The sequence below is a fragment of the Salvelinus alpinus genome, chromosome 30, assembly GCF_045679555.1.
Source record: "Salvelinus alpinus chromosome 30, SLU_Salpinus.1, whole genome shotgun sequence".
NCBI lineage: Eukaryota > Metazoa > Chordata > Actinopteri > Salmoniformes > Salmonidae > Salvelinus > Salvelinus alpinus.
In genome coordinates this window covers 18,102,795-18,129,966 of record NC_092115.1, presented here as the reverse complement: position 1 = coordinate 18,129,966, position 27,172 = coordinate 18,102,795, and the positions used below count along the sequence as shown (strand labels likewise).

Below are 27,172 nucleotides of genomic sequence, written 5' to 3'. Positions count from 1 at the left end.
CATGCTGACTTTTTTGCCCTTGGCTAAAACGGTTTATTCATAAGATATGTGCATTGCATTGCATTTGTCTGATATACTGAAATGTTGCACCATATAGCTCATTATGCTAGCACGCCAGCCAGGTAGCTACCCCAGCATGCATCTCGTTACTTCTTTGGTCGGTCGACAGATGAAAACATGGCGGCGATCAGTAAATACTTGACAGCTAAGAACTGCACTGTAGCAGGCGCCACAATCGTTGCCTTGTATCTTCTCAAGAGGAAAAGACATGCTGCCAAGATAAATGGGTAGCTAAGTTAAACTTGACAACTATTTCGTAGCTAAAGTAAGATTAGCTAGATGACGGGCCATCATAATGCTAAACTGATGTAGCCAACATTGGCTAGCTAGTAATGTCGCGTTGAAAACAACTGGGAACTAGGGGAAAGTAAGAGGTCAAATCATGACGTCAGTGATCGGAAAGTCGGAGCTCTAGGAAGAGTCGCGAGTTCCCGAGTTGGATGACCGTTCTAAACGATTTTCCCAGCTGGAGATAGTATCTTTTGCCGAATTCCCAGTTGTTTTGAACGCACTTAATTCGGAGATTTCCGAGTTCCCAGTAGTTTTGAACGCGGCACTTGTCAGACAAAATGTAACTGAGACAAGTTGCAGTATTATGACATTGAATCAGAGATTTCTGTTATGTTGTTTTAACACTTTTAGGTAGCTAGTAGTTTATGGAATAAATTTTCGCTACTGACACTCAGAGGTCCAGAGGTCCTATGATTGAATTGCCTGTTATAGCTGGGTGGTCAGGATCCCAAGGTCTAGCTAACAAAGTAATATGAGTGTGTTGTGTGTCTTTCGGTACCATTGATTGGCTTCATTTACTGTTTTATGTTTAGGGTGAAAAGATCATCAGAACTACAGTTGAGCGAAGATGTAAGTGTTTGTATTCAGGAAATGTTACCAACTACTGAGTTGTAAGATTCTTACAACACTCAATGTTGAAATCTCTCTCTTACCATAGTATTTTTTTTCTTTATTTTTACAATTTTCTACATTGTAGAATAATAGTGAAGACATCAACTATGAAATAACACATATGGGCTCATGTAGTAACCAAAAAGTTGTTCAACAAATCAAAATATATTTTATATCTGGAATTCTTCAAAGTAGCCAGCTGCCTTGATGACAGCTTTGCACACTCTTGGCATTCTCTCAACCAGCTTCACCGGGAATGCTTTTCCAACAGTCTTGGAGTTCCCACATATGCTGAGCACTTGTTGGCTGCTTTTCCTTCCCTCTGCGGTCAAACTCATCTCAAACCATCTCAATTGGGGTGATTGTGGAGGGCAGGTCATCTGATGCAGCACTCCATCATTCTCCTTGGTCAAATAGCCCTTACACAGCCTGGAGGTGTGTTGGGTCATTGTCCTGTTGAAATATATATATATTTTAAAATGTATTTATTTCTTTTAGAAACTTAGTCCGGCTTTAAACTTACTCTTGAAAGTTGTAATAGTAAAATGCACAAGGTGCAATTTCAAAATTGGGTAGTGCATCATCAGTTCCTCTTGTCATGTTAGTCATTGCATACCTTAGAGAGCTATTTATAACTTGTCAGAAATGTCCAGATCAACTAGCCCATGTCAGCAAATATTTATTTTTTTACCCATAGATAGTGTTGTAATTTTTTAGTCATTCAAATAGCACATGAATACATATAACATGCCAAAATGTATAGAATTGCAAGAAAATTCGCTTTAAAACTGCTGAAGGTTCTTTGCACCCCATGTCAAATTGCAGGAAATAAGCTTGAAACCTGCAAAATTCTTTCCACCAACAAGAGGGATGTGAACAGTTTGTGTCACGAGCAGTGTTTGTGTCAATAGAAATGGACATGGCGCTTGCGTGGGATCTTCCCCAAGGCTGGAAGGGGGGCCAGAGTGAAAAAGTTTGGGAACCCCTGTCTTACCACACCCAGGGACAACATTTTGCCAATAATGTCAATATCCACATGCCTTTACCAGATTAACCAGTAGGACTGAGCTGGTGAGATTTGAAGGGGTTTATTTATCGGATTAATCTGTAAATGTTTGGTATGATGTGTGTCAGGAGGCCAAGAAGGAAAGGACGGTGGTGGACAAGGTGTTCTTTGCACGTATCCTGAAGATAGTGAAGATCATGGTTCCTGGAGTGTTCTGCAAAGAGGTAAGAGCTCTTCTACAAACTTGATGACTTTGAATGCACTCCAACATTTTCATCTTGATTGGAATTACATTTCACTTAATGTAAGGAAGTGTATTGTGTAACATCTCCACACATCTCCCGATCACTTGTGTTGACCTATTTCTGGTAATCTACCTCTCCACAGTCAGGATACTGTCTCCTCATCGCTGCCATGCTGGTGGCCAGAACCTACTGTGATGTGTGGATGATCCAGAATGGCACCATGATCGAGAGGTAGGTAGGGCTGTTAATGTTTCAGGTCGATGTTCCAAATGCCTGTATCGGAAAAATCTAGTTTTTTAAAATGTTGTGTTTGTTTTTATAAGTGTTCTGTCTTTTTGGTCTCGACTCCTTCTGTGCACCTTCCCACTCGTACACAGGCACCAAGCCCCTCCCCCTGCCACTTACAACAACACAGACGAATGATAACTTCACCCTGACAACAAGCAGTTTAAACTCGGTATTTGAGGTTTGGTCCAACATAATCAGTCGTATGGACACCGAAACGCTTAGAGACGTTATTTTACTGTATTAGAGGAGAACTTACATTTTCTAACGATACCCTTCTTGTCTTAACTGCCAAAATGTAGAACAGAGGAGACCCTACTAAAACGAGAGTATCAATGAACATGTGGAAAATACATTTTTATTTTATTTAACCAGGTAGGCAAGTTGAGAACAAGTTCTCATTTACAATTGCGACCTGGCCAAGATAAAGCAAAGCAGTTCGACACATACAACAACACAGAGTTACACATGGTCAATAATACAGTAGAAAAATAAGTCTATACAATGTGAGCAAATGAGGTGAGATAAGGGAGGTAAAGGCAAAAAAAAGGCCATGGTGGCGAAGTAAATACAATATAACAAGTAAAACACTGGAATGATAGATTTGCAGTGGAAGAATGTGCAAAGTAGAGAGAAATAAGGGGGTGCAAAGGAGCAAAATAAATAAGTACAGTAGGGGGAGAGGTAGTTGTTTGGGCTAAATTATAGATGGGCTATGTACAGGTGCAGTAATCTGTGAGCTGCTCTGACAGCTGGTGCTTAAAGCTAGTGAGGGAGATAAGTGTTTCCAGTTACAGAGATTTTTGTAGTTCATTCCAGTCATTGGCAGCAGAGAACTGGAAGGAGAGGCGGCCAAAGGAAGAATTGGTTTTGGGGGTGACCAGAGAGATATACCTGCTGGAACAGGTAGGGTGGGTGCTGCTATGGTGACCAGCGAGCTAAGGGGGGACTTTACCTAGCAGGGTCTTGTAGATGACCTGGAGCCAGTGGGTTTGGCGACGAGTATGAAGCGAGGGCCAGCCAACGAGAGCGTACAGGTCGCAGTGGTGGGTAGTATATGGGGCTTTGGTGACAAAACGGATGGCACTGTGATAGACTGCATCCAATTTATTGAATAGGGTGTTGGAGGCTATTTTGTAAATGACATCGCCGAAGTCGAGGATCGGTAGGATGGTCAGTTTTACAAGGGTATGTTTGGCAGCATGAGTGAAGGATGCTTTGTTGTGAAATAAGAAGCCAATTCTAGATTTAACTTTGGATTGGAGATGTTTGATGTGAGTCTGGAAGGAGAGTTTACAGTCTAACCAGACACCTAGGTATTTGTAGTTGTCCACATATTCTAAGTCAGAACCGTCCAGAGTAGTGATGTTGGGCGGGCAGGTGCGGGCAGCGATCGGTTGAAGAGCATGCATTTAGTTTTACTTGTATTTAAGAGCAATTGGAGGCCACGGAAGGAGAGTTGTATGGCATTGAAGCTCGTCTGTAGGGTTGTTAACACAGTGTCCAAAGAAGGGCCAGAAGTATACAGAATGGTGTCGTCTGCGTAGCGGTGGATCAGAGACTCACCAGCAGCAAGAGCGACATCATTGATGTATACAGAGAAGAGAGTCGGTCCAAGAATTGAACCCTGTGGCACCCCCATAGAGACTGCCAGAGGCCCGGACAACAGGCCCTCCGATTTGACACACTGAACTCTATCAGAGAAGTAGTTGGTGAACCAGGCGAGGCAATCATTTGAGAAACCAAGGCTATCGAGTCTGCCGATGAGGATGTGGTGATTGACAGAGTCGAAAGCCTTGGCCAGGTCAATGAATACTGCTGCACAGTATTGTTTCTTATCGATGGCGGTTAGGATATTGTTTAGGACCTTGAGCGTGGCTGAGGTGCACCCATGACCAGCTCTGAAACCAGATTGCATAGCGGAGAAGGTATGGTGGGATTCGAAATGGTCGGTAATCTGTTTGTTGACTTGGCTTTCGAAGACCTTAGAAAGGCAGGGTAGGATAGATATACAGTGGGGAGAACAAGTATTTGATACACTGCCGATTTTGCAGGTTTTCCTACTTACAAAGCATGTAGAGGTCTGTAATTTTTATCATAGGTACACTTCAACTGTGAGAGACGGAATCTAAAACAAAAATCCAGAAAATCACATTGTATGATTTTTAAGTAATTAATTTGCATTTTATTGCATGACATAAGTATTTGATACATCAGAAAAGCAGAACTTAATATTTGGTACAGAAACCTTTGTTTGCAATTACAGAGATCATACGTTTCCTGTAGTTCTTGACCAGGTTTGCACACACTGCAGCAGGGATTTTGGCCCACTCCTCCATACAGACCTTCTCCAGATCCTTCAGGTTTCGGGGCTGTCGCTGGGCAATATGGACTTTCAGCTCCCTCCAAAGATTTTCTATTGGGTTCAGGTCTGGAGACTGGCTAGGCCACTCCAGGACCTTGAGATGCTTCTTACGGAGCCACTCCTTAGTTGCCCTGGCTGTGTGTTTCGGGTCGTTGTCATGCTGGAAGACCCAGCCACGACCCATCTTCAATGCTCTTACTGAGGGAAGGAGGTTGTTGGCCAAGATCTCGCGATACATGGCCCCATCCATCTTCCCCTCAATATGGTGCAGTCGTCCTGTCCCCTTTGCAGAAAAGCATCCCAAAAGAATGATGTTTCCACCTCCATGCTTCACGGTTGGGATGGTGATCTTGGGGTTGTACTCATCCTTCTTCTTCCTCCAAACACGGCGAGTGAAGTTTAGACCAAAAAGCTCTATTTTTGTCTCAACAGACCACATGACCTTCTCCCATTCCTCCTCTGGATCATCCAGATGGTCATTGGCAAACTTCAGACGGGCCTGGACATGCGCTGGCTTGAGCAGGGGGACCTTGCGTGCGCTGCAGGATTTTAATCCATGACGGCGTAGTGTGTTACTAATGGTTTTCTTTGAGACTGTGGTCCCAGCTCTCTTCAGGTCATTGACCAGGTCCTGCCGTGTAGTTCTGGCTGATCCCTCACCTTCCTCATGATCATTGATGCCCCACGAGGTGAGATCTTGCATGGAGCCCCAGACCGAGGGTGATTGACCATCATCTTGAACTTCTTCCATTTTCTAATAATTGCGCCAACAGTTGTTGCCTTCTCACCAAGCTGCTTGCCTATTGTCCTGTAGCCCATCCCAGCCTTGTGCAGGTTTACAATTTTATCCCTGATGTCCTTACACAGCTCTCTGGTCTTGGCCATTGTGGAGAGGTTGGAGTCTGTTTGATTGAGGTTGTGGACAGGTGTCTTTTATACAGGTAACGAGTTCAAACAGGTGCAGTTAATACAGGTAATGAGTGGAGAACAGGAGGGCTTCTTAAAGAAAAACTAACAGGTCTGTGAGAGCCGGAATTCTTACTGGTTGGTAGGTGATCAAATACTTATGTCATGCAATAAAATGCAAATTAATTACTTAAAAATCATACAATGTGATTTTCTGGATTTTTGTTTTAGATTCCGTCTCTCACAGTTGAAGTGTACCTATGATAAAAATTACAGACCTCTACATGCTTTGTAAGTAGGAAAACCTGCAAAATCGGCAGTGTATCAAATACTTGTTCTCCCCACTGTAGGTCTGTAGCAGTTTGGGTCAAGAGTGTCCCCCCCCTTTGAAGAGGGGGATGACCGCAGCTGCTTTCCAATCTTTGGGAATCTCAGACGACACGAAAGAGAGGTTGAACAGGCTAGTAATAGGTGTCATGTCTTTGGCTATGCCGGATTAAGTGATATGACATGCTATTCTATAAAATTCTTTCTCTGTAATTAATACTACCTGATTGAGCTAATCATGTAAATGTAATTAACTAGAAAGTCGGGGCACCACAAAATAATATTTATAGAGCTGTTATCTTCCGAATAAACTCTTAAAGACCTAGTAATATTTTACATCAATAGCAGTCAATATTAATCGTCACCTTATTTCAGTCTCATCTGAAAGTTGTAAATTCTTGGTTATCTTCACGAACCCTGGCTAACAAGTTGAATCAGCAATACAAAATTGGGTTTAACTATTTATTCACTAAATACCTAACTAATCACACAGAATTACATATACACAGAATGAATCATACCTTGATTACGAATTACGTCATAAAGGAAAACGTCCCTAGCTGGCGGAACAGATATGACAGCTTGTTACACAAAGAAAAGGGGCTGGGTTTGAGTGAAAGAGCGGGAAAACCGAGGAACAAAGGGAGAAGCGATGTCTCTATCGTAAATACAGTATCTTATGCATTTTAAATTACCGCCCATTTGGAAAAGGAAAATGCAATAAATACACTGCTCAAAAAAATAAAGGGAACACTTAAACAACACAATGTAACTCCAAGTCAATCACACTTCTGTGAAATCAAACTGTCCACTTAGGAAGCAACACTGATTGACAATACATTTCACATGCTGTTGTGCAAATGGAATAGACAAAAGGTGGAAATTATAGGCAATTAGCAAGACACCCCCAATAAAGGAGTGGTTCTGCAGGTGGTGACCACAGACCAATTCTCAGTTCCTATGCTTCCTGGCTGATGTTTTGGTCACTTTTGAATGCTGGCGGTGCTTTCACTCTAGTGGTAGCATGAGACGGAGTCTACAACCCACACAAGTGGCTCAGGTAGTGCAGCTCATCCAGGATGGCACATCAATGCGAGCTGTGGCAAGAAGTTTTGCTGTGTCTGTCAGCGTAGTGTCCAGAGCATGGAGGCGCTACCAGGAGACAGGCCAGTACATCAGGAGACGTGGAGGAGGTCACGTTTGACAGAAGTGTGATTGACTTGGAGTTACATTGTGTTGTTTAAGTGTTCCCTTTATTTTTTTGAGCAGTGTATTTACTCTGAGCTGCACTTCGGTAGGTTGGTGGTAGGTGAAAGGCCGTGTCCTTTGAAGAATGTCTCTGCTGGTAAATTGGATACGTTGTAGTAACGTTGTTGTGTGGTAGACGGGATACTCTGTCTGTTCTTTCCTAGCCCACGTTTGCAGCTGCTGTTGCTAACTCAACGGCTAGGAGTTATCACTTCTGTAGTGAATAAGAGTTCAAAGTTCATACCATTCGCAACCAAAGCTTACGCTGAGGTTGGCTTAGTTCTGTAGTTGACATCTGAACCATTCTGATATCGGATCGTCATCCTAACATCCTCGGAACAGATAGTTATTTGCCCTTTTAACGCAGAGGCTGCAGACCTCACGTACTTGGAACAGGAGGTTACATTTTCGTCAAGGCTTTATATAGTGGAGGGAGAAGAGGGCGTGTTTGAAAAGTTTTATAACCCATGTCTCTTCACAGGGGCGGGCTACTGATTGAGCAGAGCCCTAACCTTATGAAAACCCAAATCTGTCATTTGGAAGCTAAAATTACATTTAATCTCTTCACCAATAATTTTATATTCAAACATTTAAATTGAACAACAATTCCATGTGACTCCGATAACTACAATGTGCAGACTTTCCACTGTAGAGTTTATGTCATCCTATCATTGATGAGAATGTCTCAGATGACAACCGAACTGACATCATATTCATTAAGTACCACCGCATATGTTCAATTGGTCGGATTACCAGAATATAGTTAATTTCCCCCCACCTTCTGATGTTCCCAGAATCTCTATGTTAACTTCTCTAGGATAGGGGGCAGAATTTTCACGTTTGGATGAAAAGCATACCCAAATTCAACTGCCAGCTACTCACCCCCAGAAGATAAGATATGCATATTATTAGCAGATTTGGATAGAAAACACTCTGAAGTTTCTAAAACTGTTTGAATCATGTCTGTGAGTATAACAGAACTTATTTAGCAGGCGAAACCCTGAGGACAAACCATTCAGATTCTTTTTTTTTTGAGGTCACTCTCTTTTCAATGGATTTTCATTGGGAATACAGATTTTGTAATTGACCTTCTTGCAGTTCCTACCGCTTCCACTGGATGTCAACAGTCTTTAGAAATTGGTTGAGGGTTTTTCCTTTGTGTAATGAAGAAGTACTGCCATCTTGAACGAGGGTCACTTGAAGTGTCCTGTTTGTTAGAGGCGCATGACCAGAAAGCTAGCTACAGTTTGTTTTAATCCTGTATTGAACACAGATCATCCCATCTTCAATTTTATCGACTATTCACGTAAAAAAATACCTAAAGTTGTATTACAAAAGTAGTTTGAAATGTTTTGGCAAAGTTTACTGGTAACTTTTGAGATATTTTGTAGTCACGTTTCACAAGTTGGAACCAGTGTTTTTCTGGATCAAACGCGCCAAATAAATTGACATTTTGGCTATATATCGACGGAATTGATCGAACAAAAGGACCATTTGTGATGTTTATGGGACATATTGGAGTGCCAACAACAGAAGCTCGTCAAAGGTAAGGCATGAATTATGTTTTTATTTCTGCGTTTTGTGTCGCGCCTGCAGGGTTGAAATATGCTTCTCTCTCTTTGTTTACTATGGTGCTAACTCAGATAATAGCATCGTTTGCTTTCGTCGAAAAGCCTATTTGAATTCTGACATGTTGGCTGGATTCACAACCAGTGTAGCTTTAATTTGGTATCTTTCATGTGTGATTTAATGAAAGTTTGATTTTTATAGTAATTTATTTGAATTTGGCGCTCTGCATTTTCTCTGGCTTTTTGCCAAGTGAGACAGTAGCGTTCCGCCTAAACTCAGATTTTTGGATATAAATATGAACTTTACAGAACAAAACATACATGTATTGTGTAACATGAAGTCCTATGAGTGTCATCTGATGAAGATCATCAAAGGTTAGTGATTAATTTTATCTCTATTTCTGCTTTTTGTGACTCCTCTCTTTGGCTGGAAAAATGGCTGTGTTTTTCTGTGGCTATGTACTGACCTAACATAATCGCAAGGTGTGCTTTCGCCGTAAATCCTTTTTGAAATCAGACATGTTGGCTGGATTTACAACAAGTGTAGCTTTAATTTGGTGTCTTTCATGTGTGATTTCATGAAAGTTTGATTTTTATAGTAATTTATTTGAATTTGGCGCTCTGCATTTTTACTGGCTTTTGGCCAAGTGGGACGTTGGCATCCCACATATCCCAGAGAAGTTAACCAAAGGATTTTCAAATGTCACATCAGTAGGGTAGAGAGAGCATAAAGGGGGGAGAGGTATTTATGACTGTCATATACCTACCCCCAGGCCAACGTCATGACATAGGGGTTGCAACAATTTCGGCAGATAATTTTAGAAAGAAAGGGTCCAGATTGTCTAGCTCGGCTGATTTGTAGGGGTCCAGATTTTGCAGCTCTTTCAGAACATCAGCTGACTGGATTTGGGAGAAGGAGAAATGGGGAAGGCTTGGGCGAGTTGCTGTGGGGGGTGCAGTGCTGTTCACCGGGGTAGGGGTAGCCAGATGGAAAGCATGGCCAGCCGTAGAAAAATGCTTATTGAAATTCTCAATTATAGTGGATTTATCAGTGGTGACAGTGTTTCCTGTCCTCAGTGCAGTGGGCAGCTGGGAGGAGGTGTTCTTATTCTCCATGGACTTTACAGTGTCCCAGAAATTTTTTGAGTTTGTGTTGCAGGAAGCAAATTTCTGCTTGAAAAAGCTAGCCTTGGCTTTTCTAACTGCCTGTGTATATTGGTTTCTAGCTTCCCTGAAAAGTTGCATATCACGGGGGCTGTTCGATGCTAATGCAGAACGCCATAGGATGTTTTTGTGTTGGTTAATGCTCAATTTCTGTTGCACGCGGCATTGCAGTACCACGTACTGCTTTTGCAGCATTTTAGCCACATACTGTTGTGCTAGCTGTCTAGTCTGCGTTTTATGAATGTGCAATGAGCATAAAAATATGCATTTATATAAGGAATTGGCAACACGTTCTCATTCTGATAAATAATCTTATCTAGGTAGGCCACTTGATTTCAATATCTAAACAAAGTGAACAGGCTATGTTGTTCAAACAGTTTAAGATGGACATCAGGGTCATAACAGTTCAACTGTTCTACCTCGTTAGCAAGCAAATAGATCCAAGTTGGCTAGACTAGATGGCTTAGCAGTTCAGACGTCATTTCTGTTTCGTATTGTCGTGTCCTGTATATATATATATTTACACCTTTCTTCGCATATCTTTTATATATTTTATTATCCAAGAACTCAACTACAAAAGCTTTCCTGCAAAAGCTTTCCTGCAACCCGCTTCACCAATTACAAAAAAAGTATTATTTACCTCAAATCTGAAAATCCACCGTGGAAGCTAGCCAGGGGCTAATTCAGAAGCTAGCCAGAAAGCTAACCAGAAGCTATCCGATAGCTAGCCAGAAGCTAATCTGTAGCTGCCCAGAAATTAGCCGGTCTGCTGGCTAGCGTTGGTGTTTCAGCTGCCCACGTTTTGTGGTCATCAGCTATTCCTTTAGCTCGATAATCTACCGGCACTTTTGTGCAACGCGACTCGGACCGGAGCATTCCGGGACTTTTTTTCTCTCAGTTTCCCCGGATTTCAGCCGCAGGCTCTGGACATTTGCAGCTAGCTAGCTGCAAACCGTGTGACTATTGGCTTACGTCGATCCCGGAGCAAACTCAAATCATTCCGGAGCTAGCCAGCTGAGGAGTTCCATCAGCCATTCCTGGGCTACAGTCACCTATCCGGACCCGTTTTTTTTGTTTTGTTGTTGCTGCAGATACGGAGCCCCACCGGGCCTTCACGACTGACTGCCGACGTTATCTGCCCGAGGGAGTTATCCAACTGGCACCTCCGTCCCGACGTTACCTGAACGCTCATCTGGGGCCCGCTAACCGTTAGCTGTCTTATCGGCTGCTATCTGAATAAGTATATCGGACAATTATTATTATTATTATTATTTTTTTTTTTTTCTTGGGTCACTATATCTATTTTGCCAATTTGGATTGATCCCCTCTACCACACGGAACCCCACTAACCTACCGACAGAAACGCACGAGGTATCTACAAATAGACTTCCATACTATGCTATCTTGCTACCGATAGCCATCTACCCGGCCAGCTGTCTGGATCGCCGTGACCCCAACCAACCTCTACTCACTGGACCCTTATTGATCACTCGATTAAGCATGCCTCTCCTTAATGTAAATATGCCTTGTCCATTGCTGTTCTGGTTAGTGTTTATTGGCTTATTTCACTGTAGAGCCTCTAGCCCTGCTTACTATACCATATCCAACCTCACAGTTCCACCACCCACATATGCGATGACATCACCTGGTTTCAATGATGTTTCTAGAGACAATATCTCTCTCATCATCACTCAATACCTAGGTTTACCTCCACTGTATTCACATCCTACCATACCTTTGTCTGTACATTATTCCTTTAAGCTATTTTATCGCCCCCAGAAACGTCCTTTTACTCTCTGCTCTAGAAGTTCTAGACGACCAATTCTCATAGCTTTTAGCCGTACCCTTATCCTACTCCTCCTCTGTTCCTCTGGTGATGTAGAGGTGAATCCAGGCCCTGCAGTACCTAGCTCCACTCCTATTCCCCAGGCGCTCTCTTTTGATGACTTCTGTAACCGTAATAGCCTTGGCTTCATGCATGTTAACATTAGAAGCCTCCTCCCTAAGTTTGTTTTGTTCACTGCTTTAGCACACTCTGCCAACCCGGATGTTTTAGCCGTGTCTGAATCCTGGCTTAGAAAGACCACCAAAAATTCTGACATTTTCATCCCCAACTACAAGATTTTCAGACAAGATAGAACGGCCAAAGGGGGCGGTGTTGCAATCTATTGCAAAGATTGCCTGCAGAGTTCTGTTTTACTATCCAGGTCTGTTCCCAAACAATTTGAACTTCTACTTTTAAAAATCCACCTCTCTAAAAACAAGTCTCTCACCGTTGCCGCCTGCTATAGACCACCCTCTGCCCCCAGCTGTGCTCTGGACACTATATGTGAACTGATTGCCCCCCATCTATCTTCAGAGCTCGTGCTGCTAGGCGACCTAAATTTTAACATGCTTAACACCCCAGCCACCCTACAATCTAAGCTTGATGCCCTCAATCTCACACAAATTATCAATGAACCTACCAGGTACCACCCCAATTCTGTAAACACGGGTACCCTCATAGATATCATCCTAACAAACTTGCCCTCCAAATACACCTCTGCTGTTTTCAACCAAGATCTCAGCGATCACTGCCTCATTGCCTGCATCCGTAATGGGTCAGCGGTCAAACGACCTCCACTCATCACTGTCAAACGCTCCCTGAAACACTTCAGCGAGCAGGCCTTTCTAATCGACCTGGCCGAGGTATCCTGGAAGGATATTGATCTCATCCCGTCAGTAGAGGATGCCTGGACATTTAAAAAAAATGCCTTCCTCACCATCTTGAATAAGCATGCCCCATTCAAGAAATTTAGAACCAGGAACAGATATAGCCCTTGGTTCTCTCCTGACCTGACTGCCCTTAACCAACAGAAAAACATCCTATGGCGTTCTGCATTAGCATCGAACAGCCCCCGTGATATGCAACTTTTCAGGGAAGCTAGAAACCAGTATACACAGGCAGTTAGAAAAGCCAAGGCTAGCTTTTTCAAGCAGAAATTTGCTTCCTGCAACACAAATTCAAAAAAGTTCTGGGACACTGTAAAGTCCATGGAGAATAAGAACACCTCCTCCCAGCTTCCAACTGCTCTGAAGATAGGAAACACTGTCACCACCGACAAATCCACTATAATTGAGAATTTCAATAAGCATTTTTCTACGGCTGGCCATGCTTTCCACCTGGCTACCCCTACCCCGGACAACAGCACTGCCCTCCCCTCTGCTACTCGCCCAAGCCTTCCCCATTTCTCTTTCTCCCAAATACAGTCAGCTGATGTTCTAAAAGAGCTGCAAAATCTGGACCCTTACAAATCAGCCGGGCTAGATAATCTGGACCCTTTCTTTCTAAAACTATCTGCTGAAATTGTTGCCACCCCTATTACTAGCCTTTTCAACCTCTCTTTCGTGTCGTCTGAGATTCCCAAAGATTGGAAAGCAGCTGCGGTTATCCCCCTCTTCAAAGGGGGGGACACTCTTGACCCTAACAGCTACAGACCTATATCTATCCTACCCTGCCTTTCTAAGGTCTTCGAAAGCCAAGTCAACAAACAGATTACCGACCATTTCGAATCCCACCATACCTTCTCCGCTATGCAATCTGGTTTCAGAGCTGGTCATGGGTGCACCTCAGCCACGCTCAAGGTCATAAATGATATCTTAACCGCCATCGATAGGAAACAATACTGTGCAGCCGTATTCATTGACCTGGCCAAGGCTTTTGACTCTGTCAATCACCACATCCTCATCGGCAGACTCGACAGCCTTGGTTTCTCTAATGATTGCCTCGCCTGGTTCACCAACTACTTCTCTGATCGAGTTCAGTGTGTCAAATCGGAGGGTCTGTTGTCCGGGCCTCTGGCAGTCTCCATGGGGGTGCCACAGGGTTCAATTCTTGGACCGACTCTCTTCTCTGTATACATCAATGATGTCGCTCTTGCTGCTGGTGATTCTCTGATCCACCTCTACGCAGACGACACTATTCTGTATTCTTCTGGCCCTTCTTTTGACACTGTGTTAACAACCCTCCAGGCGAGCTTCAATGCCATACAACTCTCCTTCCGTGGCCTCCAATTGCTCTTAAATACAAGTAAAACTAAATGCATGCTCTTCAACCGATCGCTGCCTGCACCTGCCCGCCTGTCCAACATCACTACTCTGGACGGCTCTGACTTAGAATATGTGGACAACTACAAATACCTAGGTGTCTGGTTAGACTGTAAACTCTCCTTCCAGACTCACATCAAACATCTCCAATCCAAAGTTAAATCTAGAATTGGCTTCCTATTCCGCAACAAAGCATCCTTCACTCATGCTGCCAAACATACCCTTGTAAAACTGACCATCCTACCAATCCTCGACTTCGGTGATGTCATTTACAAAATAGCCTCCAAAACCCTACTCAATAAATTGGATGCAGTCTATCACAGTGCCATCCGTTTTGTCACCAAAGCCCCATATACTACCCACCACTGCGACCTGTACACTCTCGTTGGCTGGCCCTCGCTTCATACTCGTCGCCAAACCCACTGGTTCCAGGTCATCTACAAGACCCTGCTAGGTAAAGTCCCCCCTTATCTCAGCTCGCTGGTCACCATAGCAACACCTACCTGTAGCACGCGCTCCAGCAGGTTTATCTCTCTGGTCACCCCCAAAACCAATTCTTCCTTTGGCCGCCTCTCCTTCCAGTTCTCTGCTGCCAATGACTGGAACGAACTACAAAAATCTCTGAAACTGGAAACACTTATCTCCCTCACTAGCTTTAAGCACCAGCTGTCAGAGCAGCTCATAGATTACTGCACCTGTACATAGCCCATCTATAATTTAGCCCAAACAACTACCTCTTTACCTACTGTATTTATTTATTTATTTTGCTCCTTTGCACCCCATTATTTCTGTCTCTACTTTGCGCTTTCTTCCACTGCAAACCAACCATTCCAGTGTTTTTAGTTTTTATTTTACTTGCTGTGTTGTATTTACTTCGCCACCATGGCCTTTTTATATTTTTATTTATTTATACATATATTTGTTTGCCTTCACCTCCCTTATCTCACCTCACTTGCTCACATTGTATATAGACTTATTTTTTTTTCACTGTATCATTGACTATATGTTTGTTTTACTCCATGTGTAACTATGTGTTGTTGTATGTGTCGAACTGCTTTGCTTTATCTTGGCCAGGTCGCAATTGTAAATGAGAACGTGTTCTCAATTTGCCTACCTGGTTAAATAAAGGTTAAATAAATAAATAAAAAACTTTAAATATAAAGATTAGCTGGCTACTCACTAGCACGTGGGCTTATGCTTCAGAGCGTATTTATGAAACCTGTGTTCATTTTCTATAATGCCTGCTACAAGAAGTTAATAATTATTAGTGAATGTGCATTATGCATGGTTCCTGTTCAATTTGTAACGAAAATGTAATTTTCATAGACTGACTTGAAAGCCAGATCAGTGGTTATTGCAACAAAAGCAGGCTAAAATAATACAATTATTGGGTCTTATTGTTGTAGAAGGCGCATATTTAGCCTAGGTATAATTTTACAAGCCCTGAATTCATTAGATTATTCCTGACCTGACTGTTTGAAATGCAGTGTATTGACCTTTTAATTGTTCAACAAAGTTTAAGAGAAAACGTAAAAAAATAAAGATGTGAATCGCCCATGACTTTGAATAAAATCAAGATATGATTTTTCAGGCCATATCGCTCAGCACTGCCAGCAGCAATTTCAACATAGCGTTGCAGAATTGTTATTTATCATATTTGACAGGTTGTAATCATCTCTTAATTCCTCCACAGTGGAATCATTAGCAGAGATGTCAATCTTTTCAAGAAGCACTTGTATTACTATGTTGCTGCCATATCAGGGGTAAACTAGTGTCCAGTGCCCATTTGCATGGAATACTTTGCTGCTTGGGGTGCCTGGAAGCAGAATATGATTAAGTGCTTATGAATTCACTTGTGTATTGTTGTTGTGGTTTAATTGTGTTTGTGGGCATCACTGGTCATGAAGGGTTGCAGGCTTGAAAATATTTTAAATACTGTATTTACCTTCTAGTCAGTTATTAACATAATCCTGGTTATTTTCTAGAGCGGGTTTCATTTTGTTTTTGGGGTGGAAAATTTGATCCTGGCAGCCCTACAGGACTAGACTGGCCCAACTTATTAATGAGACTTTATTTAGTTTGTTTTGTGTCCATCCAATTTTGCACTCCTCATCCTGCTGTGTTCACCTTCTACCAGTGGCTTTTTCCAATGTTCAGTAAGTGATCAGGGTACTGGTGAAAGCCTTTTGCAAGATCCAGTGACTCACTCTCGCCCAACTAGCTGGGTCAGTTTAAAGAGTGACTGCCTTTGAAAGCAACTAATCCCTTTGATAAAGACCTATGTGGCATCGATATGAGTCAGAAGCAGGTATTCTAGTGTCAAAATTTACTACAAAGTGTAAATAGGGTAATTTGGAAAGTAAAGTCAATCTCATCTAAAACAGAGTTTGTAACATTTCTGCGTCACAGCGGGTTAATTAAGTTTGGGATTTAAATTGGTGATGTCCATTTGCCCACTAACATGGGGTGAACAGCTGCAGTGATTGCTCTCTATACAATAGCATAGAGTGTGATGCAGACCTGCTCAGCAGCGCCGACTGTTTACATAAGACAACACGTCATGCAATTTGTTTACTTGAGAACTACTGCACCAAACACCATAGCTAGATGTAAAATTGCGCAACTAAAGCATCCTCGGCAAAAACGTCAAAATGTATGATACAGTTCTTGAGTTATCTTAGATTTTCTCTGTATACATCAATGATGTCGCTCTTTGCTGCTGGTGATTCTCTAATCCACCTCTACTCAGACGATACCATTCTGTATACTTCTGGCCCTTCTTTGGACACTGTTAACTAACCTCCAGACAAGCTTCAATGCCATATAACTCTCCTTCCATGGCCTCCAACTGCTCTTAAATGCAAGTACAACTAAATGCATGCTCTTCAACCGATCGCTACCAGCACCTGCCCGCCCGTCCAGCATCACTACTCTGGACGGTTCTGACTTAGAATATGTGGACAACTACAAATACCTAGGTGTCTGGTTAGACTGTAAACTCTCCTTCCAGACTCACATTAAGCATCTCCAATCCAAAATTAAATCAAGAATCGGCTTCCTATTTCGCAACAAAAGCGTCCTTCACTCATGCTGCCAAACATACCCTCGTAAAACTGACTATCTTACCAATCCTTGACTTCGGCAATGTCATTTACAAAATAGCCTCCAACACTCTACTCAGCAAATTGGATGTAGTCTATCACAGTGCCATCCGTTTTGTCACCAAAGCCCCATATACTACCCACCACTGCGACCTGTATGATCTCGTTGGCTGGCCCTCGCTTCATGTTCGTCGCCAAACCCACTGGCTCCAGGTCCTCTAAGTCTTTGCTAGGTAAAGCCCCACCTTATCTCAGCTCACTGGTCACCATAGCAGCACGCGCTCCAGCAGGTCTATTTCACTGGTCACCCCACAAAGCCAATTCCTCCTTTGACTGCCTTTCCTTCCAGTTCTCTGCTGTCAATGACTGGAACGAATTGCAAAAATCACTGAAGCTGGAGACTCATATCTCCCTCACTAACTTTAAGCACCATCTGTCAGAGCAGCTCACAGATCACTGCACCTGTACATAACTACCCACCACTGCGACCTGTATGCTCTCGTTGGCTGGCCCTCGCTTCTTACTCGTCGCCAAACCCACTGGCTCCAGGTCATCTACAAGTCTCTGCTAGGTAAAGCCCCGCCTTATCTTAGCTCACTGGTCACCATAGCAGCACCCACCCGTAGCACGCGCTCCAGCAGGTATATTTCACTGGTCATCCCCAAAGCCAATTCCTCCTTCGGCCGCCTTTCCTTCCAGTTCTCTGCTGCCAATGACTGGAACGAACTGCAAAAATCACTGAAGCTGGAGGGTCATATCTCCCTCACTAGCTTTAAGCACCAGCTGTCAGAGCAGCTCACAGATCACTGTACCTGTACATAGCCCATCTGTAAATAGCCCAACTACCTCATCCCCGTACTGTTATTTATTTTGCTCCTTTGCACCCCAATATCTCTACTTGCACACTCATCTTCTGCACATCTATCATTCCAGTGTTTAATTGCTGTATTGTAATTACTTCGCCACCATGGCCTATTTATTGCCTTACCTCCCTTATCCTACCTCATTTGCACACACTGTATATAGACTTTTTCTACTGTATTATTGACTGTATGTTTGTTTATTCCATGTGTAACTCTGTGTTGTTGTTTGTGTCGCACTGCTTTGCTTTAACTTGGCCAGGTCGCAGTTGTAAATGAGAACTTGTTCTCAACTAGCATACCTGGTTAAATAAAGGTGAAATACAAAATAAATACAAAATTAATGCTGGGTATTTTGAGGAAGTGAAATAGGCTTCTCAGTCTACAGTGTCTCATAAGGGACAAACATCATTAACCAAATGCGGAATCGGTTAGGAAACCCACCTCCAAGACTGAAAACAAGTTTTTCTAATGACAGTAAAAACACACGTGCCAATTGGCGTGTTCAGTGGCTCTTTAAGGTGCGGACAATCTAGCTCTTCCAGTGTTGGGTTTTTCTGTGCGCTAAAAAACACTGAAAACACAGACCCCTTTGGTTTACAATGTAGAATGACCCCACGTTTGCCCTGTATGTGACATTGTGAGTGTATTCACTTTGTGGATGTTGGTTTGCAGTGCAATTATTGGTCGTTCAACAAAAGATTTCAAGAGACTCTTGTTCAACTTTATAAAAGTCATGCCATTTGTAAGTGCAACTTTCATACTTCTATTTTTGTGGTTAATTTGTTGTCTTAATTGTCTCTACTACCCGTAGATTAAAACAAAATATATTATTATACAACTAACATTATAATGTGTAATTCTACACATTACACTTTCTCAATACAATATATTTGATAATAAACTAATGAACTTACAGTAAAACAGTTAACCTCATGATTTGGGAATGGGGGTTTACGTTAGTATTAGTATTGTGCCCAGTGGGGAGAGCGTTTGTGTGTATTTTTGGTCAATACTAAAACTGCCTGATAACAGACTGGTGATTCCTGGCCTATATTTATTAGAGGTTTTTTGAGGTGTTCATGATTCTTATGATTATTTACTCAGTGCATACATTCCATTGAGTGGTATACTCGCACTATAAAATGTAATGCACTGCTTTTAAATGAGACTGCTATTATGGCCCGTTTTCCTGTTTCAGATCTCGTTGGTTAACAACTTCCTCAAGCTGGGTTTGAATGAACTGAAGCTCTGTTGCCGGGTTCGACTCACCAAGCACCTCTATGATGAGTACCTGCAGTAAGTCCTGCTGATCACATTCCCAAGCCTACTTCTTGCAGAATATTACTTCTGAGAGAACATCTGTCTGTCTGCCCTTAGCTTGTCTCTTGTGAAAGACGTTAACATTTGCATCCAACCCAAATCACGTAGCGGGAGATTTGTTTCTGGATGACTAGATTAGCTCAGGTCCCCGGGTTCCGGACTGGAAGCACACGTTTGGCTGTGCCCAGATGACAGCTTCGGTATTGCAGTTTAACTGAAGTCCGGCCCAGAAAGCAACTCCCATAGACGGCCCCATAGAGAAGTCACATTTGAAAATTCTTAATAAGACACCTAAGTCATCACCTTTGTGCACAAAACTACCATTGAATTATTCACTTAATTGTCACTGAGGCCGATTTTTCTTTTTCAACACTCACAGCAGAAGATATGGAAAAAATGTATTCATGCTGAGCCCAGTTGGCCAGGGGATGTGCCGGTTGGGTTGTGTAGCTGTCCACGTTCTGGCAGAGTTCCCGGAGCATGTTCGCGTGGTACTGCTTGCTGTCTGTCCAGTGCGCACTGAGCGCTAGTGCTCAGGTATAGTTGTCCCAGTAAAAACGGATATAGAAAGATGGCAGCAACCAGAAACAGCGTATGTAAACTGAAGTTGATTACGCTGAAAACAACAGGCGTCCATTCTTCACCTGTCTCTAGTTGGTATATAACCCAGTGGATTAGCCCTTAGCAATAGAGCTAGTTTGGAAGGATTTAGCCTTGATCCTCTTTCATCTTACACATTTCCTAGCCACAATGCAATAGGTACTTACAGTGTAGTGACCCTGTTACAATGGTGTAATGAACAATGACTTCATAAACTCAAAGTGATAGAAAATACATAACCCACCTGCCAAATCCTGTTTCATGTTTTCACCACACCATCCTCCAGAGGTTACACGTACTATAAGATTGGTAACCTGGACAACCGCATCGGTAACCCCGACCAGCTGTTGACCCAGGACGTTGAGAGGTTCTGTAACAGTGTAGTGGACCTCTACTCCAACATCAGCAAGGTAACCTGGACTTAAATAGCCTGGATAAACTAGACCAAATTCTGCACTCAAATGAAACAATGTTTAGTGCAGAATTCAGTCGGGTTCAACCAGGCTATTAAAAAATACCTCTGTTGTAGAGACAACTAATGCTGCTCAAAGCCTGATACAATCTACCGCTATTGACAGTACACTGAACCTATGATGATAATCAGACAGGTTTTCTGTCCCTTCAGCCTCTATTGGACATTGGTCTGTACATCTTCAAGTTGACCTCGGCCATCGGGCCACAGGTGAGTCTTGCTTTGTCTAATGTAGCCTTCTATGGATCTCTGGAATTGTCCTACAGTTAGGCTTATGTAGTTTAAATTGAAAGAATGACCATGATAATCTCCAATGCATCCGTACAGCAGAATATAGTTTCTAACGTCTTTCTTCTACTTTCCTCTCCCCTCAGGGTCCTGCCTGTATGATAGGCTACCTGGTGTTCTCTGGGCTCATCCTGACACGTCTGCGGCGGCCCATCGGCAAGATGACGGTCATGGAGCAGAGGTACGAGGGAGAGTACCGATTCGTCAACTCACGCCTCATCACCAACAGGTCAGTCGGGACACACATCGCTCCTTACTACTGTCCCTCTCTTCTTTTTTTAGACAAAGAATTTCTGTTTCCATTTTCTTTTTCCACTGTGAAAAATTAAAGGTTTAATGTTTTGTTTAACCACAGTGAAGAAATTGCCTTCTACAATGGTAACCTGAGGGAGAAACAGACCATTCACTCTACCTTCCAGAAACTGGTGAGAGGGCAGGGACTTTAAATGTATCAGTGGCAGTAGTTGACTTACTATGGCAGGGATCACCAACTAGATTCAGCCGGAGGATGATTTTTTTCTTGGTGGATGGTCAGGGGCCGGAACATAATTTCAAATCATTTGTAGACTGCAAACTGACCGCAAGAAGCCCAAACAGATATAACATTTGACTAAAACATAATAATTTCATACCGTGCTTACATTTGTATACGATCACATATTTTTTATTTTTTTATTTATTTAACCTTTATTTAACCAGGAAGGGCTCATTGAGATTTAAAATCTCTTTTTCAAGAGCGTCCTGGCCAAGATAGGCAGCACCAAGTCATTACACAAATTACAGACAGACAACATGAAAAACTACAAGTAATCTAGTAAAAACCATTGAGTTAACAATATCAAAAACAGCAAATTAAAAACATTGACAGATCAGGGAATCAGCCTCAAAATCCTTCATCAGTGATTTAAAAACACCAATCGGGACAAGTTCTTCCAGTTTAAAATTATTTTGTAAGGTGTTCCAAGACGATGGCGCAGAGTACATAAAAGACCTTTTACCAAATTCAGTTCGGACATTTGGAACAGTTAGCAGGATAAAGTCTAGCGAACGAAGAGAGTACCCACCACATTTCTGATTATATCTCTCTATTATGCGTGGGAATACTTTGGAACAGATTCCCAGAATTAAAATCAATTGGAGCTGATTTGCTGGGGGATTTTACAGTCTTTTATGTACCCAACATTAAAAAAACTATTTAAAGTTGGGCGGCCAAATAAAATCACCTGTACTATGGTATCACAGAATATCTATACTGCAGTGCATATACAATGTCTCATGTTGCATTCCCTTTTACCCCTAGGTGGATCATTTGCACAATTTCATTGTCTTCCGCTTTTCAACTGGTTTCGTGGATAGCATCATTGCAAAGTGTGAGAATACTTGTCATGTCTTTGATTTGAAGTTTGTTATCAATTGCTTTATTCATATTCTCTCATCCGAATTAAGATAATATAGCTGAATTAACTGAAAATAGCTGAATTAACTACTTGTGGTTTTCCCATCTCTGTAGATATTGCCACTGTTGTGGGGTACCTGGTGGTGAGCAGGCCGTTCCTGAACCATACCCACCCACGCCACCTACGCAGTACCCACGCTGAGCTGCTAGAGGTGAGGAGAGACAAAGAGTGTGTGTCTGTGTTCTGGATGGTTGAGATCCTAACTTCCCTGTCTCTCCTCTCCCTCGTTCTCATTCAGGACTATTACCAGAGTGGGCGTATGTTGCTGAGCATGTCTCAGGCCCTGGGCAGGATCGTCCTGGCTGGCAGAGAGATGAGCAGGCTCTCTGGGTCAGTCATACACAAAGCTCCTATCTCACAATTGGTTCAACTGGTGCAATGGTTCATTGGTTCGGTGGTTCAATGGTTTGGTGGTTCACTGGTAGTCTGAATGCCAGTCTGTTTGTGCTATCATGTCAACTTCCTGTCAGTTATTGCGATAGAGTTCCAATATTTGCATAGTTGTGGGGGTTATCAAATTAGGATCCAATCCTCTGTTCTCATTAATGTTCATATTTGAATATTGCTGTGAGGCAAGACTGTTTGGCCTGATAATGACAGCAATGGAGACGGTAAGAGCACAAACAGATCTGAGACCAGTTCAATTGTTCACTGGTTTAATGGTCTGAGGTTGCTCCACTTGTTCTTCTTTCCCTCCATCTGCTGTCCCCTCCTCACTGACCCCTGCTGTCCCCTCCTCAATGACCCCTGCTGTCCCCTCCTCAATGACCCCTGCTGTCCCCTCCTCAATGACCCCTGCTGTCTCCTCCTCACTGACCCCTGCTGTCTCCTCCTCAATGACCCCTGCTGTCCCCTCCTCACTGACCCCTGCTGTCTCCTCCTCAATGACCCCTGCTGTCCCCTCCTCAATGACCCCTGCTGTCCCCTCCTCAATGACCCCTGCTGTCCCCTCCTCAATGACCCCTGCTGTCCCCTCCTCAATGACCCCTGCTGTCCCCTCCTCAATGACCCCTGCTGTCCCCTCCTCAATGACCCCTGCTGTCTCCTCCTCAATGACCCCTGCTGTCTCCTCCTCACTGACCCCTGCTGTCCCCTCCTCAATGACCCCTGCTGTACCCTCCTCAATGACCCCTGCTGTCCCCTCCTCAATGACCCCTGCTGTCTCCTCCTCAATGACCCCTGCTGTCTCCTCCTCACTGACCCCTGCTGTCTCCTCCTCAATGACCCCTGCTGTCCCCTCCTCAATGACCCCTGCTGTCTCCTCCTCACTGACCCCTGCTGTCCCCTCCTCACTGACCCCTGCTGTCTCCTCCTCAATGACCCCTGCTGTCCCCTCCTCAATGACCCCTGCTGTTTCCTCCTCACTGACCCCTGCTGTCCCCCTACAGGTTCACAGCTCGCATCACCGAGATCATGAAAGTCCTGAAAGAGCTGAACTCTGGGAAATACGAGAGGACCATGGTCTCTCAACAAGGAGGAAGAGGTGCCCGCTGCATGTTCCCTGATAATGTATTGATGATATTATTGTTGTTGGATAGCAGTTTCATGTTGTAGTACTCTAATGCAGGAACATGAGAACATTTTACTAGTTGATGTGAGAGATGATTGCTTTAGATTTTCTTGTCACATTTTCAGATGGTGAATTACAAGATAGAATCACCTTGGTCCCAGGAAGTGGTGAAATCATCCACAAAGACAAGATTATTAAGTATGTGTCTGACAGATACATGTGTTATAGCAATAGAATAAACATGATTAACACGCTTAATGAAAGTAGGTACTACCTGGTTTGACGTTGTACTTGTGTCTCAGGTTTGAGCATACACCTCTTGCAACGCCCAATGGGGACATTCTTATCAAAGACCTCAGCTTTGAGGTGAGTATCTCAATCCCACCTAGGAGCAACTCCGTACTGAACCAATTTATACAATTCATGAAATCGAAAGACTAGACTTTTGACGGTCGAGGGACTTGTTAATCTGTAAGTGCAAACGGCTGAACTGTGCCTTCCCATCCCCTGCTAACCTAAGGTGACGTCAGGGACAAACGTCTTGGTGTGTGGCCCCAACGGCTGTGGGAAGAGCTCACTCTTCAGAGTCCTGGGAGAGGTATGAGGAATCAACAATTGCTGAAAAAGCCTGTTATGTTGCTGTAGTGTTGACTGTTTTACATTCATGAGTAGTAATGGATGTGTCTGTTTCTCAGCTCTGGCCTCTGTTTGGTGGCCGTCTCACCAAACCTGAGCGAGGGAAACTCTTCTATGTTCCCCAGAGGCCATACATGACCCTGGGCTCTCTGAGGGATCAGGTGATCTACCCAGATACAGTGGAGGACCAGAGGAGGAAGGGCACCTTTGATAAGGTTGACTAACTATCCAATCACATCAGCTCATTACTGGATCATATATCCAATCACAGCAGCCTTTTTCTGGACCAATGATTGTAATGCTTCTCAAGAAGAAAGAACAGTGTGCTGTATGTGGCCTCTGTCAGTAGGGTGTGGTATGTCTGAGGATAACACTAAGCTATGCATGCTGTTTGCTGACAGTGTGGTATACTGGCGTGCTTGTACGTATCTGTGCGTCTCTCTGTCTTTGTGTGTGTGTAATGGGATGTGTGTGTTGTGCTGGGGAACAGGTGCTGAAGGAGTACCTGGACAACGTCCAGCTTGGTCACATCCTGGAGAGGGAGGGCAGCTGGGACACAGTCCAGGACTGGATGGACGTCCTCAGTGGAGGAGAGAAACAGAGGATGGCTGTAAGTCACTGCTCATTTCCTAAAAAAAACAAAACAGAATAGTGTAGACACGTGTAGTTGTTTTGTCTCTTTCTATGCCAGACTAATTCTGCTAGCGGCATAGCACTTCACTCCATTTATGTTGCCATGACGTTTAAGACCATTTTACAAGCACATATGGCTGTAAAATGGGTAAATGTAGCTTTTCATTGATTGGACTCTCTCTCTCTCGCTCACTCACTCACACTCTCTTGCTCTCTCTGGTATCTAGATGGCCCGTCTGTTCTACCATAAGCCCCAGTTTGCCATCCTGGATGAGTGCACCAGTGCTGTGAGTGTAGATGTGGAGGACTTCATCTACAGCCACTGTAGGACGGTAAGATACAACACCGTGGACTAATAATGAAGATTATACATTAAATAGGCCATTTTGTCAATATAATGATAATTATTTAAAAATCTATTATTTATGTGCACATTGTGAAAGAGGAATGAAAAAGATCCAAGGAAACTGATGCATGGTAACTTGATGTGTTATTGTCTCTACCTTCTTGCCCTTTGTGCTGTTGTTTGTGCCCAATAATGTTTGTACCATGTCTTGTGTTGCTACCATGTTGTTGTCTTAGGTATCTCTTTATGTAGTGTTGTCTCTCTTGTCGTGATGTGTGTTTTTTCCTATTTTTAATCTTTAAAGGACTTTTGCCTTTTGGTAGGCCGTCATTGTAAAAATAATTTAACTGATTTGCCTAGTTAAATAAACTTACAGAAGACTGAGAAAGTGTTTTCCGAGCTTATGGGATGTCATATTTACCTTTCCCCAGGTGGGCATCACGTTGTTCACGGTTTCTCACAGGAAGTCTTTGTGGAAGCACCATGAGGTAAGTCCTTTCACACCGAACGATGAAACGTAAAATGCAGGTGAATACTAAAGCCCTGTTCTTTTGTCCTTTTTTAATTTTAAGAGAGTTTACATCTATTTTATATAGGTTAAAATACGTTTCAAATATTTAAAAGGACCTTTAAGAAAGAACACCTAACCAGTGATTTCTGTCTCTTCTCCAGTACTACCTGCACATGGACGGAAGGGGAAACTATGAGTTCAAAGCCATCACCCAGGAAACAATTGAGTTTGGGTCATAACGACCTCACCACAGCCAATTATTGCTCACAGAGATGGTCCTAAGTAATTCTGCACTACATGAAGCATAGGGAACAGAAGTCAAGTCCTAACATATTAAAATGTTATGCAACAGTGTGAAGACTGGGAGCTCAATGTCAAGAGAGAAATAGCTAAACCTGTATTAGATTAAAGGTAGAGTCCACAATATGACATCATACAGAGCAGGGTACACTTCCTGCTTGCAGAAATAAACAAAACAATTGATTTCTGCCAAGACTGACCGTATTGGCTCTTCCTAAGGGCAGATTGAATTCTGTTTAGAGCAGGAAGCCGCCCCGCTGTGTATGATGATGTCATATTGCAGAGTCTACGTTTAAGGACGTGCGTGTAGTGAGTTTTTTAATTCTATATGAAGCAAATAATGTACTAAGAAAACTAGCCTTACTAGCTGTATGTTTTAATTTTATTTCTGTTAATATTGCATTGTTTTTCATTATTTAAAATGGTCAGTTTTAATGTTGAATTAAATGTTTGTTTAGTGCTGTTTGTTGAAACACTGAAGTGCATTCTTCTTTCATGAAGCCAGTAACTGTAAATTACATTAAGCATAGTTAGTCCAAATATGTCAATTGTAGTACATGTATGCACATTTTTTTTGTCTCTTATAGTATAAACCCTCAGCGGCTGCCTCAATTTGGAAGGTACTACACTGTAGTTACTTTACACTGTACTTAATTTAGCTTTGATTATTTTGTAAAAGGGGATTGAGGACGTGGTACTTTTGTTAACATAGGATATTTAAAATGCCATTGCTATGAGCTGAACTAGAAATAAATATTTCATTAATATATATTTCAAGACCCTTGGTCTTCTGTTCTGCAGACTACCCATTGTGTTATTCTGTTAGATATCAGAGTATAGCTTGTGCATCCCAATACCTCTTAAGTGGCTTCCTATCACCTTTTTCATCCACTGATTCCACACCGATCTTGAAACAATTGGACAGGTGAAAGCAGAAAGCAGAAAGCTTCTGCCATGTTGTCTCTTATTCTG

General features: G+C 42.8%; 1 protein-coding gene across 1 annotated transcript; it reads left to right on the top strand.

Moving 5' to 3' along the window:
* The first annotated feature begins 57 nt into the window (after positions 1 to 57).
* On the top strand, positions 58 to 26,971 carry LOC139560600 (ATP-binding cassette sub-family D member 3-like). Its single transcript, XM_071377526.1, has 22 exons — positions 58 to 287; positions 885 to 921; positions 2,098 to 2,193; positions 2,357 to 2,445; positions 18,800 to 18,869; positions 19,326 to 19,423; positions 20,334 to 20,457; positions 20,673 to 20,729; positions 20,894 to 21,036; positions 21,163 to 21,232; positions 22,108 to 22,177; positions 22,318 to 22,415; positions 22,503 to 22,594; positions 23,653 to 23,747; positions 23,900 to 23,972; positions 24,077 to 24,140; positions 24,295 to 24,372; positions 24,470 to 24,625; positions 24,901 to 25,020; positions 25,271 to 25,375; positions 25,821 to 25,877; positions 26,062 to 26,971. The coding sequence occupies exons 1-22, from the start codon at positions 178 to 180 to the stop codon at positions 26,137 to 26,139; spliced, it is 1,980 nt and encodes a 659-aa protein (XP_071233627.1). The 5' UTR covers positions 58 to 177; the 3' UTR covers positions 26,140 to 26,971.
* Positions 26,972 to 27,172: the final 201 nt, after the last annotated feature.

What these genes read in the sequence shown, in the direction of transcription:
- LOC139560600 (XM_071377526.1), top strand. Translation starts at nt 178, where the DNA reads ATGGCGGCGATCAGTAAATACTTGACAGCTAAGAACTGCACTGTAGCA. An exon ending in TCTTCAGAGTCCTGGGAGAG is followed by an intron (nt 24,373 to 24,469) that starts GTATGAGGAATC and finishes TCTGTTTCTCAG; the next exon opens with CTCTGGCCTCTGTTTGGTGG. An exon ending in TCTACAGCCACTGTAGGACG is followed by an intron (nt 25,376 to 25,820) that starts GTAAGATACAAC and finishes ACCTTTCCCCAG; the next exon opens with GTGGGCATCACGTTGTTCAC.